The 14,923-nt window shown below is 41.0% G+C and overlaps 1 protein-coding gene across 3 annotated transcripts in view; it reads right to left on the bottom strand.

The window, feature by feature from the left end:
- Positions 1-14,923, bottom strand: part of LOC138975330 (putative transporter SVOPL) — a 62,989-nt gene that overhangs the window by 9,156 nt on the left and 38,910 nt on the right. For all 3 annotated transcript variants that reach the window (XM_070347983.1, XM_070347984.1, XM_070347985.1), the window contains 7 exons: positions 7,114-7,212; positions 5,838-5,909; positions 5,015-5,139; positions 2,989-3,052; positions 2,283-2,408; positions 1,348-1,479; positions 653-800 (listed from right to left, as the gene is read on the bottom strand). In XM_070347983.1, the coding sequence (XP_070204084.1) occupies positions 653-800; positions 1,348-1,479; positions 2,283-2,408; positions 2,989-3,052; positions 5,015-5,139; positions 5,838-5,909; positions 7,114-7,212 (766 nt within the window). The remainder of the gene's footprint in view (positions 1-652; positions 801-1,347; positions 1,480-2,282; positions 2,409-2,988; positions 3,053-5,014; positions 5,140-5,837; positions 5,910-7,113; positions 7,213-14,923) is intronic.

Here is a 14,923-nt window from a genome sequence, read left to right on the forward strand (position 1 = left end):
ATTGCTAGCTGAAAAAAATATGCTGCAGAAAAATAAATTTAAAATATCTTGTGTACATATGTTTTAACATTTTATGCATTAGAACTTTGACAACAGTAATTACATATACCCAAAACGAAATGATCCTGTTCCAATATTTTTAAAAGTTATGCTTTACAACAGAATTAAAGAAAGCATTACAAATTGTTACTGCAAAGAACTTTGGTACTTTACTTTTAGCAGATCACTGCCAACTGACAGCAAATTGTATGGTTACACGTAGATAACATAAAAGGGAGCACTTGAAAAATGCACCATGTTCAAGTCAAGGAAAGATCCACCAAAAATGTTTTCATGTCAACAGAACATTAAAAGATCCATTGCTTGTTGAACAGCTTATTAGGCCAAAACAAAAATATGTTGGTTAAGGGTAACCCGACCGACCCTATTTTTTCCCGCCGATCCTAACACTTTTTCATTTCTAAAAAAACCAAAAACTTTGGCACGTTTTGCGAACAACTATTATAAACGTTCAATACAATTCAAAAGCTTGAAACAATGGTGTTTGTGATGTTTTCATATTATTATGAGGTCAACGAAAAAAAAATCAAAAGCCTACCTACACATAATGTTTTGGTCACGTAACCCTAAACCACTTTTTTTGGTGTCTTACCTTTAGCGCTGTTGACAGTGAGGAGCTGTGAGCTGACTAGCACCATTCCATAGTAGGAGAAGGCCGTCCCAAACCATAACAGCCACAGTTGTAACGTGCTGCGTAGATATTCTCGAGAAAATAAGTCTAGGGGGCGCCCTAGCTGCTTCTGAAATTTCAACAGGGAGATATGATTGAACTATAAACGGTACAGGTGGCGTTGTTTGTGATTCCCTGGGTTTTGTCTCGGGCACGTGATAATTTTAAACCATTTCTGCTTCTGGGTTTTTTCTTTTTCTCTAATCTAACAAAGGAAGCATATTTACATAAAGTAAAGTTCAATTTTAGCGACCCAAATTGACTCTCCGTTTTTGCTCCGGCAACATGCACAGTTAGCCATGTGGTTACGTTCCTTGCACACGAAGCAAGATTTACTGAATGAATTGCAAGTATAATTTCTAGGTGCTAGGTCGAAATTATACCTTTTTAATACGATATTACTTCAGGAACAACAGTCTGACATAGCTCTCTTTGTCTGAAGAGTTTGGCGACTTGCTATATTTTCCTCGACTGCACCTTTCGCAATATCTTTTTACCGAAAACTTAGTGCTAAAGCTTCGTGCGGCCAGCTTCGCGAAGCATACTTTACGTAGTCGACTTCGCCCAAATAAGAACAGGCTTTAAGAGTAAGAAACAGAGAGGTGTAGTATTCTCACCTGCACGGGGGGCTCCAACAGACGACCTGGGGGTAAGATGGACTTGTTGATGACCGCTCCACGCTTCAAGATCTCAGCCGCCTCCTTCGTGCGCCCTGCCGCCACCAGGTAGCGCGTCGACTCCGGTACGCACTGCACGATGCATGTGTAGGTGTAATCTACTATTTCAAGAAATGATTCATATTATTAGATATTCATATTGATATTCATATTGATATTCATATTGATATTCATATTGATATTCATATTGATATTCATCTCTCTCTCTCTCTCTCTCTCTCTCTCTCTCTCTCATTCTCTCTCTCTCTCTCTCATTCTCTCACTCGCTTTCATTCTCTCTCTCACTCTCTCTCACTCTCTCTCTCTGTCTTTGTCCCTCTTTCCTCACTACAGACTGTGCAAACACAATGTTTAGACCCCTTTTATACACCAACTACACACACAAAATCATCAGTGTCATTTCCTCCCGACACTGTATACCTTCAAAGGGTACTTGTACTTGACGTGGCAATCTCGCAACGTCTTCGGACTGAAGACTTCTTTCGCAGGGGTCACGTGACAACTGCTCAAATGAAGGTACCCCCAGAATCGACCCGACAAAAATACATCCACAAAATTCAGAATAGACAAAATTCAGCAATTTCTACCTTCAGAAACAAAGTGCAGTCATAAAGGAAAGTCCTTCGAGAAAAAAAGTTATACGAAATAATGCTTCGATCGCTTGATGAATACGATTTTTAAGATTTTACTTCAGTAACAACGGTCTTTTAAATACGATTTTACTTCAGAAACATGAGTCTGACATGACTCGCTTTGTCTGAAGAGTTTGACGACTTGATATATATATATATCTTCCTCGACTGCACCTTCGTCCGTATCTATCTATATATATATATCTATCCAGGTACTTCAATGCAATCTCCTTCGCAACTTACCAGCAGAAAAGCGGCAGCCACAAGTACTGGTACTGAGGAGAAGACCATGAGCCAACGCCAGCCAAGCGTTGGGATGACAACCGACGCCATCAAGACCTCTATGGTAACGCCAGTTGCCCAGAATATCTGAAAAAGAGGGAGATCGATGATCATCTCTTTCTTTTCTTTGTCATTAATTTCGAGGATGTTAAAGTCTCGGGTGGTGTTTTTTTGGTGGGGAGAGAGGGAAAGAGAAAGAGAGAGAGAAAGAGAGAGAGAGAAAGAGAGAGAGAGAAAGAGAGAGAGAGAAAGAGAGAGAGAGAAAGAGAGAGAGGGAGGGAGAGAGAGAGAGAGGGAGGGAGGGAGGGAGGGAGGGAGAGAGAGAGAGAGAGAGAGAGAGACGGACAGAAAGACAGACGGACAAAAAGACAGACAGACAGACAGACAGACTGAATGACAGACAGACAGACAGACAAACAGACAGACAGGCAGACAGACAAAATACAGACACAGACAGAGAGACAGAGAAAGAGAGACAGGCAGTCGACAGACAGTGTGTGAGTGTGTGTGTGTGTGTGTGTGTGAGTGTGTGTGTGTGTGCGTGTGTGCGTGCGTGTGTGCGTGCGTGCGTGCGTGCGTGTTGGTGTGTGCGTGTGTGTGGGGGTGGGTGGAGGGAGGGGGGAGGGGTCGTAAAAGAGCGATTCCAATGTATCAACAGATCGTATACCTGTGTCGACAGCATGAGTTTGGCCCTGTACTTTGAAGGCAAATACTCAGCCAGCAAAGAAGACCTGAAAAAGTACACGACAATAGACTGATTAGACGATGATCGGAAACCACTGTCCGTGTCGGTTTGTTTGGTTTGTAAAATAGTTATTTTTCTTGGGAACATTGAGGGACACTTCCACACGTGACATTATAGGCCAATCACCAGCGAGGGTCGTGTCTCTACACTTGGTAGGCATCATAGGCCAATGCCTAGCGAGCCATACGTGGACGAGTAACAGGCGTGGGAAAAGTCATGTGCGAAAGCTTTCCTCAATGTTTCAGAGAGAAGCTACTCTTTAACTTTCTCAAACCCGACAGATTTATTTCCAGAATTCATCTATTCCGGGAATACCTCTGTCGAGGTTTTATTGGCCGTACGTGGAAGACTTGCGTCCCTTTGAAAAAGTAATTGAATTTGCTTGAGTTCGTGTCCTCAATAATTGTTTCATGTATTGTATTTTGAATAACATTTCGTTCAAACCAAAATGTGAGGCATCATATCGAGTGACCAATGCACATCGCAGATCATTATTTTCTGTGACTACTAGATCGCTTTCTTCGGCTGGTCAGCGGCCTGTGTTTGTCTCGCTTTTTCTTATAAGGGGCACAACTCTTCTACAGTCTGTACAAAATCAAAAACAAAAACAGAGTAATTATTCCTGAACATGGTATATTTAGCTGCTATGAATTGTAATTCGTACAGTACGTTATCATAACACATATATATCTGGATTCTTTTCTTTTCTTTACTTTTCTGTCCTTTTTATATTTAGTCAAGTTTTGACTAAATATTTTAACATCGAGGGGGAATCGAAACGAGGGTCGTGGTGTATGTGCGTGTGTCTGTCTGTCTGTCTGTCTGTGTGTGTGTGTGTGTGTAGAGCGATTCAGACTAAACTACTGGACCGATCTTTATGAAATTTGGCATGAGAGTTCCTGGGTATGAAATCCCCGAACGTTTTTTTCATTTTTTTGATAAATGTCTTTGATGACGTCATATCCGGCTTTTCGTGAAAGTTGAGGCGGCACTGTCACGCCCTCATTTTTCAACCAAATTGGTTGAAATTTTGGTCAAGTAATCTTCGACGAAGCCCGGACTTCGGTATTGCATTTCAGCTTGGTGGCTTAAAAATTAAATAATGACTTTGGTCATTAAAAATCTGAAAATTGTAAAAAAAAAATAAAAATTTATAAAACGATCCAAATTTACGTTTATCTTATTCTCCATCATTTGCTGATTCCAAAAACATATAAATATGTTATATTCGGATTAAAAACAAGCTCTGAAAATTAAATATATAAACATTATTTTCACAAAAAAAATTTCGAAATCAATTTAAAAACATCTTATTCCTTGTCGGTTCCTGATTCCAAAAATATATAGATATGATATGTTTGGATTAAAAACACGCTCAGAAAGTTAAAACGAAGAGAGGTACAGAAAAGCGTGCTATCCTTCTCAGCGCAACGAATACCCCGCTCTTCTTGTCAATTCCACGGGCACTGCCTTTGTCACGGGCGGTGGAGTGACGATGCTACGAGTATACGGTCTTGCTGCGTTGCGTTGCGTTCAGTTTCATTCTGTGAGTTCGACAGCTGCTTGACTAAATATTGTATTTTCGCCTTACGCGACTTGTTATATTTAGTCAAGTTTTCATTTTTTTTATCACACACACATGCACCCGCGCATGCACGTACGCACGGACATACTCTCTCTCTCTCTCTCTCTCTCTCTCTCTCTCTCTCTCTCTCTCTCTCTCTCTCTCTCTCTCTCTTATCTCTATCTCTATCTCTATCTTTATCTCTCTCTCTCTCTCTCTCTCTCTCTCTCTCTCTCTCTCTCTCTCTCTCTCTCTCTCTCTCTCTCTCTCTTACAACACCCATACACTGAAACACAACACGCGCGCACGCACACGCACGCACGCGCGCGCACGCACACACACGCACGCACACACACACACACACACACACACACACCGTCTCACCCCTGTGTGGATCCACCCATCCCACAGCCCACCAGGCCTCGCAGCAGCAGCATCCACACGTACGTGGGACTGAAGGTGGCCAGAAAACCGAAATATCCAATGGACAGCGTCACGATTAACAGCGCCTGGGTGGCAGAAAGGAAAGACCACATAACAAAGGGAAATAAGCGATGAAGGAGGACAGAAAACCGAAATATCCAATGGACAGCGTCCAACAAAGCTTGGGTGGCAGAAAGGAAAGACCACATAACAAAGGGAAATAAGCGATGAAGGAGGACAGAAAACCGAAAATGTCAAATGGACAGTGTCAGCAGGATAGTACAACAGCCAAGCCGGTTGCTCTCAATCTGACTTTTTTTTTTCACAAAGAGATTTTGCAACCAAACAGAGTGCCGTGTTCGGTTCTGTGGTTTTCTAATGAACAGATGTGACATGATTTCATTGTTGATGAAATTTCTCCTCTGTGACAACTCTTGCCCCTCCCCCCTCCCCCCCCCCCCCCCCCCCCCCCCCCGCCCACTCGAAGAAAATAAGGAGTAATTGTGTGTGTGTGTGTGTGTGTGTGTGTGTGTGTGTGTGTGTGTGTGTGTGTGTGTGTGTGTGTGTGTGTGTGTGTGTGTGTGTGTGTGTGCGTGTGTGTGCGTGTGTGTGTATCTGTGTCTGTGTGTGTGTGTCTGTGTGTGCGCGTGTGTCTCTGTGTTCCTGTGTCCGTCTGTCTGACTATCGGTCGGGTCGGTCTGTCTCTCTCTGTCTGTCTTTCTTTCAGTCTGTATTTTACCAAATCAATTAGTTAAAAAAAACAAAAGAATAAAATGAAACTCACAACTTTCCTTCCGTGTTTGTCCCCCACCAGACCAATCAGGGGGGAGCTTATCCCCATGCCTAGAAATACAACCTGCACACACACACACACACACACACACACACACACACACACACACACACACAATTATGTTCGTAATGTCATTCATGTTGCTGTCGTATGTACACGCAACAAGATCTCTTCTCAATCTGTCTGTTGCAAATACAAAATACATTATGCATGCAAACATCTGTGCAAATACAAACCCCATGCACTTACCTATACTCAAACATCAAAGAAAAGTCTATCTATACAGGATCGAAAACATGCACACTTGCATGTTAGGTGTCAAAAGAATATAGACATTTTATATCCACACTCGAGCTGTTACACAATCAAATCACACAACATCCATGACATTTCAAATAGCAGGGATGCCGTTCGGCGGTCGGCGAATTGGTACAAACAAATTCCAAATCGCCAAAAACGTGGGGTTTTTTTCTTTCGTAATTCAGCCGAATTCTTGTTGTTTTTGATGTTGTTGTTTTTGTGCGGGCTTGCGTGTGTATGTGTGTTTGCGTGCGTGCATGCGTGCGTTTGTGTGTGTGTTTTCACAATAGAAAAAAAGGTGACGTGAAGGACTGTCACTAAAACCTTAACCTGAAACGTGTACCAAAACCAAAGCAAAATATAACTTTTTTCAGAAACCCAGAAGTGGTCCACCATTCTTGTGAATTGTACACTCTAAAAGGAAGTTAGTGTTCCACTTTTGAAAGCATTTCTGTAGTGTGTTTTGCGACACATTAGGCACACACAAAAATAGTCTGTTTACGGTAACTCGACCGACCCTATTTTTTTCGCGCGACCCTAGACTTTTTTTTTGGCATTTGGGGAAAAAAAAAAAAAAAAGCAAAATAACGTAAAAATATGGTTTTTTGGAGAAAAAAAAAATCCCGACCTACCGACCCTAATTTTTGGGCCTATGTTACCGTAAACAGACCTATTTATTTTTTTGGCCTTACATAGTTCTACTCGCCAAAGAGGCACACGAAATAAACAGAGTATTCACAGATAAACACCATGCGAGCGTGCAACTTTTGCCAGGAGAACTATATATCATCATAATAGTTCTACTGGCCAAAGTTGCACGGGTAATGTTAACTTCTGAATACTATGTTTCTATTATGTGTGCCTCTTTTGCGAGTAGAACTATGTACTATTTCACAAAGTGTTCAAAACTTGTCACATAAAGGTGTTCAACAAGTGGAACACTTGTGTGCAGAGCGTGTGCACTGACCGTGGTGATGAAGGCCACTTTCCACTCGGATAGGTTCCACTCGCAACGCACCACTGGAGACAGTACGGACAGTAACATCATCTCTAAGGCGTCAGCAGCCTGCAACATGCAATCCGTGACAAGGTCAAATACCCAAAGGGAAGTAAGCGCTCTAAATGCATACGACATATCAAATAACCAAAGGGAAGTAATCGCTCTTAATGCATACGACATGTGTAATAGAGTAAGCGAGAGTTGTACGGAACCTTTTCTCCTGGCACCTGAGAGAATAACAAGCATTGAAATGAACAAGCGACTTTCATCCTCAAAAAAGGATGATCACCGCAAGCTCATATGTAATGGAGTAAGCGAGAGTTGTACGGAACCAATCTCCTGGCACCTGAGAGAAAAACATGCATTGAAATGAACAAGGGACTTTCATCCTAAAAAAATGATGATCGCCGCAAGCTCATATGTTCATCACATTCTCCAAGGCACTATAACTAACGCGGCTTACGTACCAGCTTTTATTCCTAACCGGACATAGTCCTTAGATCAAGACTGGCCGGTTTTGACAAGGTCGGTTAGTTGCTTGGATGGTGGCTTGCTTGCTGTTTCAACCCCTTCACCACCACCCACAGGAAGGAAGCGTACCGAATTTCACATAATTGGGGAAAATAGAGTAAATTAAACAAAATGAAAATGATATATGGAAGGACTTTGCTTGCTTATTGTCACGCTCATAAGATAAATGCCTATGTCATTTTGTTATGTTTTGAGAAAAACGCAAAACATTTATTTGGTTTCTGCCTATCTCATTATAGATATAAGTTGCAAACTGCCTATCTCGAGCTGTTACCACGGGATTCACGTGAGATAAAGAGCTGACAGCAACATTTTAAATCGGCACAACTGCAAAACAACCCCCCGAACGCTTTTGCATACCTTCGCAATTTCCAAACAAGTCATACCTGTATCCAAAAATTAGTGCCTTACTCAAAAAAGGACATCGGCAGTTTTGCTTACGTTACCGTGGCAATGGTTTCCGATGGTCTGCGAGTTTGTACTCTCTAACACATGACATATACCCTTCCAGTAGCTTCCCCTGTAGTCTCACTTCACAAATGCCTGACACTGAGTTAGGTATTTTTCTTATGAGCGTGACGTTATTGTCTTGTCATTGCTGCGACCATCTTGCAGACATTCTGAGAAAAGTCTGGACAGCATCATTACGTTTAGTCAAGTTTTGACTATATGTTTTAACATAGAGGGGGAATCGAGACGAGGGTTGTGGTGTTGGTGTATGTGTGTGTGTGCGTGTGTGTGTGTAGAGCGATTCAGACTAAACTACTGGACCGATCTTTATGAAATTTGACATGAGAGTTCCTGGGTATGATATCCCCGGACGTTTTTTTCTTTTTTTCGATAAATGTCTTTGATGACGTCATATCCGGCTTTTTGTAAAAGTTGAGGCGGCACTGTCACGCCCTCATATTTCAATCAAATTGATTAAAATTTTGGCCAAGCAATCTTCGACGAAGGCCGGACTTCGGTATTGCATTTCAGCTTGGTGGCTTAAAAATTAATTAATGACTTTGGTCATTAAAAATCTGAAAATTGTAAAAAAAAATTAATTTATAAAACGATCCAAATTTACGTTCATCTTATTCTTCATCATTTTCTGATTCCAAAAACATATAAATATGTTATTTGAATTAAAAACAAGCTCTGAAAATTAAAACAATTAAAAATTATGATCAAAATTAAATTTTCGAAATCAATTTAAAAACACTTCCATCTTATTCCTTGTCTGTTCCTGATTCCAAAAACATATAGATATGATATGTTTGGATTAAAAGCACGCTCAGAAAGTAAAGCGTGCTATGAAGCACAGCGCAACCGCTACCGCGCCAAACAGGCTCGTCACTCTCACTGCCTTTTGCACAAGCGGCGGACTACGTTCAATTTCATTCTGTGAGTTCCACAGCTTGACTAAATGTAGTAATTTCGCCTTACGCGACTTGTTTTGTTTATGTTGTTGTTGTTTTGTCTCTTGTTTTTGCACTTTTAAGGCCGTTAGGTCGAGGTTCTTGTGAACGTTTTGTTTGTCTTGAATTAAACGTTCCAAAATGATACCTTGCTTGGTTGTTTTTTAATTTTTTATTTTATTTCTTGATTTGGAACGTAAGCAGTCTGTTTGTTTGGGATTATTTGATACAACGAATAATGTAACAAAAACGAATAATGTAACAATTGTTACATTATTCGTGGCGGATGTAGCTTTTCCTTGAAATTGCTATCGAGATTATCTCTATAAATATAATTCACCAGGAAACACTAGACTGATAATTATTGTGATTCACACAAATTCGTGCGTAATGATGCGAATGACCCTTCACCCAGTGAGGTCAAGAACAAAGGGTTTATAAGAGTGTCCAGGAGAAATTATATTTGCTTTCTTACATTCGAGGTTTATCTTATCGGGAGACTCCGGATAAGAAATATTTTTCTCTTATCGGAGGAAAAACAAATGTCATCATATTTTTGGAAATGCATTGCATTATATGCCCGCAGGCAGGTGCATGAATGTGTATGTGATAGTGAATATTTATGTTTGTAAATGTGCGTGCGAATTAATATGTGTATTTTAATGTGTTATTCCCGACTTGTAGAAGGGTTTGGGACATAGCACATGGTGGCCGCCATTACTAGCCTCGGCTTTCCCATATATGTGTGTGGGGCTTCAAACCTCCTCTTAAAATACACGTGGAAAAAACATGTTTGGACAAGAATTAAGAGTTTTGTTTGCTTGTTTTGGGGTGTGTTTTTTTCCGACATCAGGTCCAATCTGTTTCGTTCTGGAACGTGTTCTTTTCTTTGAAGATATGTTCCTAAACCTTTATTCGTAACTAAAAATGTGTCTAGTTTTTAAAGGAGTTTCATATCGATACACACCGACACATTATTATTTTTGCAAGCACAAGAAGAGTAATTGCTATCTGAGTGTAAATATTCAGAATTATGTACAATACCAATGAATAATTATACAAATTAGATTGTTGTTTGCTTTTTTTAAGATATAATTTATTATTTGTTTGTTTTACCAATATTTTTGTTTGTTACAGGAATAGAACAAAAGGTCAATGAAATCTATTTCTCTAACACAATACGAGCAATGTTAAATCTGCACTATGGGATTTACCCATTCTAGCAACAGAATATTTATGGAATGTAGTACGAAGGCTACCACAACGCAACAGTCTTAATCTTGTTTCTTTCATTAAACAAGTAACATTGTTTTTTGTACAAGCTCGAAACCGAATTTATATTTCCAAAATAGTGCTGAAATAGGTTTGCCTACTGTGTTTTGTTAAGGATTATTCGGATCTGCAGGGAATTCATGAAAAACGTTTGACAGCAAATGTGTGTTGTTAACCTGTGATTTGGACCAAAAAAACATTTTACAAATCACGTCGAACCTAAAACCGCGATTTGTAAAAATGTAAAAATGTAATAATATCGCATTCCACAAAGTAATGCATGCCTTTTATTATTATTAATTTTTCTTGTTTAGAGCCTCTACGCTGAGTGGTGGGGGTGGTTTTAGATCCACATCCCATTTTGGTGCAATCCCATTTTGCCGCCGTCCCATTTTTTGCCCCATCCCATTTTCGCGACATTTCACAAGCCAAGCGTCATTTTACTAACATGTCATAACAATAGCGCGACATCCCATTTTGACACCATATCCCATTTGGCCGCCATGCCGTTTCACCGCCATTCCATTTCGCCCCCATCCCATTGTCGCGACATTTCACAAGCCAAGCGTCATTTTACTACCGTGTCATAACAATAGCACGACATCCCATTTTGACACCATCCCATTTGGCCGCCATCCCATTTTTGATTTATTGGTTTAAGCGTGTTTTTATTAATTTCTTGTATACATGTTATATACAGTAACAACATTAAGAACGTTAACAAGCAGACTGCTTATGGACACGTTCCAAAACTAATAATCAATACACATTCTGATAACAAGACATGGCGAACAAGTGATAACGTCAACCTTTTTCTTTCAAAATATTTCATAATATTTTATACAAATAAAGAGAGAGAGAGAGAGAGAGAGAGAGAGAGAGAGAGAGAGAGAGAGAGAGAGAGAGAGAGAGAGAGAGAGAGAGAGAGAGAGAGAGAGAGAGAGAGAGAGAGAGAGAGAGAGAGAGAGAGAGAATGCTTTGCTACATCTATTGCTGTCACTGTTAATATAATATCAGCCGAAGCGATCAGTTGACATAACGTAATCTTGTACAGCAGAAAATATTTTCATATTCAAAGATATAGTTAAATCAGTATTGCCAAACAAAAGTGTTTTGCAATCCAGAGCGTACGTTGGTAGACTATTGAATAAAATGGTTCTATGTTCGTTAAATTTTGGACAATGTAACAACAAGTCGCGTAAGGCGAAAATACAATATTTAGTCAAGTAGCTGTCGAACTCACAGAATGAAACTGAACGCAATGCAACGCAGCAAGACCGTATACTCGTGGTCCACCGCTCAGCTCACGGCATAGGCAGAGAAATTGACAAGAAGAGCGGGGTAGTGGTTACGCTATGCTGCATAGCACGCTTTTCTGTACCTCTCTTCGTTTTAACTTTCTGAGCGTGTTTTTAATCCAAACATATCATATCTATATGTTTTTGGAATCAGGAACCGACAAGGAATAAGATGAAACTGTTTTTAAATTGATTTGGAAAATTTCATTTTGATAATAATTTTTATATATTTAATTTTCAGAGCTTGTTTTTAATCCGAATATAACATATTTATATGTTTTTGGAATCAGCAAATGATGGAGAATAAGATAAACGTAAATTTGGATCGTTTTATAAATTTTTATTTTTTTTTACAATTTTCAGATTTTTAATGACCAAAGTCATTAATTAATTTTTAAGCCACCAAGCTGAAATGCAATACCGAAGTCCGGGCTTTGTCGAAGATTACTTGACCAAAATTTCAACCAATTTGGTTGAAAAATGAGGGCGTGACAGTGCCGCCTCAACTTTCACGAAAAGCCGGATATGACGTCATCAAAGACATTTATCAAAAAAATGAAAAAAAACGTCCGGGGATTTCATACCCAGGAACTCTCATGTCAAATTTCATAAAGATCGGTCCAGTAGTTTAGTCTGAATCGCTCTACACACACACACACACACACACGCACAGACAGACAGACACACGCACATACACCACGACCCTCGTTTCGATTCCCCCTCGATGTTAAAATATTTAGTCAAAACTTGACTAAATATAAAAAGTGTTCAGCATCTTCAGGGCGTACTCCACACGTGCATTCTAAATTATCAGAGTGGTGTTGGTTAACAAGGTATTGTTGCAAATCGCTCATATTTAATCTCAACCTGCTGTGAAATATGCCTTTTATTATTATTAATTTTTCTTGTTTAGAGCCTCTACGCTGAGTGGTGGGGGTGGTTTTAGATCCACATCCCATTTTGGTGCAATCCCATTTTGCCGCCGTCCCATTTTTTGCCCCATCCCATTTTTGCGACATTTCACAAGCCAAGCGTCATTTTACTAACATGTCATAACAATAGCACGACATCCCATTTTGACACCATATCCCATTTGGCCGCCATGCCGTTTCACCGCCATTCCATTTCGCCCCCATCCCATTGTCGCGACATTTCACAAGCCAAGCGTCATTTTACTACCGTGTCATAACAATAGCGCGACATCCCATTTTGACACCATCCCATTTGGCCGCCATCCCATTTTTGATTTATTCTTCTTGCCAAGCGTCACTATACTACGTTATTCAACTAGGAAGACATTCCGTTTACGCGAAATCCCATTTTTGCCACAATCCAAAATGTCGCGAAATAGGGATGGCGGCGAAATGGGATGACGGCAAAACGGCATGGCGACAAAATGGAATGTGGCGCTAGTGGTATGTCACGGTGGTAAAATGACACTTGGCCTGTGAAATGTCGCGAAAATGGGATGGGGGCAAAATGGGATAATGGCGAAAAGGGATTGCGCCAAAGTGGGACGTGGAGCTAATGGTACATGACATGGTGGTAAAATGACACTTGGCCTGTGAAGTGTCGCGAAAATGGGATGGGGGCGAAATGGGCTAACGGCGAAACGGGACTATTAGATTCCTTGACTTTGGGGTAGCGCGACTCTGTTACTGCTAGCTTTCCATTGGGAGGAAGCGACCCGAATTTCCAAGCGATGGAACAAAAAAGTAATGACTTTTTTTTTCTCAATAGATCCCTTCACTTTGGAGATGATGAGTTAAATATCGGGCGCATTTACGTGATTTGTAAAAGTTTTACATTTTTACAAAGCACGGGTTAACATGTGTGCCCAAAAGTGGGTATCCGATTGGCTGCGGACCTGGGTGCACGAAGCGGGCGTTCTGATGGGCTGTTATGACGGTTTGCCCGGAGAGAGAGAACGAGAGAGAAAGAGGGAGTGGGGGGTAGGGGTGGAGGGGGAGGGGGTAGAATCAGAGTATAACGGCGTGTGTCTATCTGTCTGTGCATGTGTGCGAGTGGCGTCACTGATTCTGCAAAAAGCGTGCATGCCATGTGAGTGACATGTGATTTTTGAGAGTGGATGCTAACCCTAACCCGAGACTGTATTATGAGCTATTTTACACTTTTTCTAATCTAAGTCTAACTTTTTCTAAGTTGAAAAAAGGGCTACCCCCGAATAATGTAACAATTGTTACATTATTCGCTTTTGTTACATTATTCGTTGTATCAATTATTGGCTATGTTTAAGTGACTTTTTTTTTCTCGCCTACCAGCCGGCCCGCCGCCCACACCACCGCCCACCAGACTCTTGCGGTACTTCCTTTGTTCGTTGCTTAGTTGATGTCCCTCCCTCCCAAAAGCAGTTCACCCCAGCAGTACCCAAGATTTTACAGCGTGTTGACAAACTACGCGCAAACCAATAACAGCAGTACCCAAGATTTTACAGCGTGTTGACAAACTACGCGCAAACCAATAACAGCAGTACCCAAGATTTTACAGCGTGTTGACAAACTACGCGCAAACCAATAACAGCAGTACCCAAGATTTTACAGCGTGTTGACAAACTACGCGCAAACCAATAACAGCAGTACCCAAGATTTTACAGCGTGTTGACAAACTACGCGCAAACCAATAACAGCAGTACCCAAGATTTTACAGCGTGTTGACAAACTACGCGCAAACCAATAACAGCAGTACCCAAGATTTTACAGCGTGTTGACAAACTACGCGCAAACCAATAACAGCAGTACCCAAGATTTTACAGCGTGTTGACAAACTACGCGCAAACCAATAACAGCAGTACCCAAGATTTTACAGCGTGTTGACAAACTACGCGCAAACCAATAACAGCAGTACCCAAGATTTTACAGCGTGTTGACAAACTACGCGCAAACCAATAACAGCAGTACAGGGCCGGATCAGTAGGGTTGTTGGGGTGGGGGGAGGGGCGGGGGGGGGGGGGTGTGAGGGTGTGCTAAGTAAAGCTAGCGAAGCGACCTAGACAAATGAGCGAAGCGACCGAGATTCCCAGGGGGTCCGGGGGCATGCCCGCCCCCCCCCCCCCCCGAAATTTGTTTAGTCCAAAGAAACCAAACAAGGCTATCTGAGCTTAGAAATTGCTCAATCTGTCTTTTTTTTCTCCCCCTTTTTTGGGGAAAGCAATTTCAACTTTTTTATGTTACCATTTTCTGGCATGAGAATAACATTTCAATAATATGCAACGGCTTTAAAACAAAACAAACAAAAAGGCAGGGGGGGGGGGGG

Source organism: Littorina saxatilis, linkage group LG9, assembly GCF_037325665.1.
Source record: "Littorina saxatilis isolate snail1 linkage group LG9, US_GU_Lsax_2.0, whole genome shotgun sequence".
Classification (NCBI taxonomy): Eukaryota; Metazoa; Mollusca; class Gastropoda; order Littorinimorpha; family Littorinidae; genus Littorina; species Littorina saxatilis.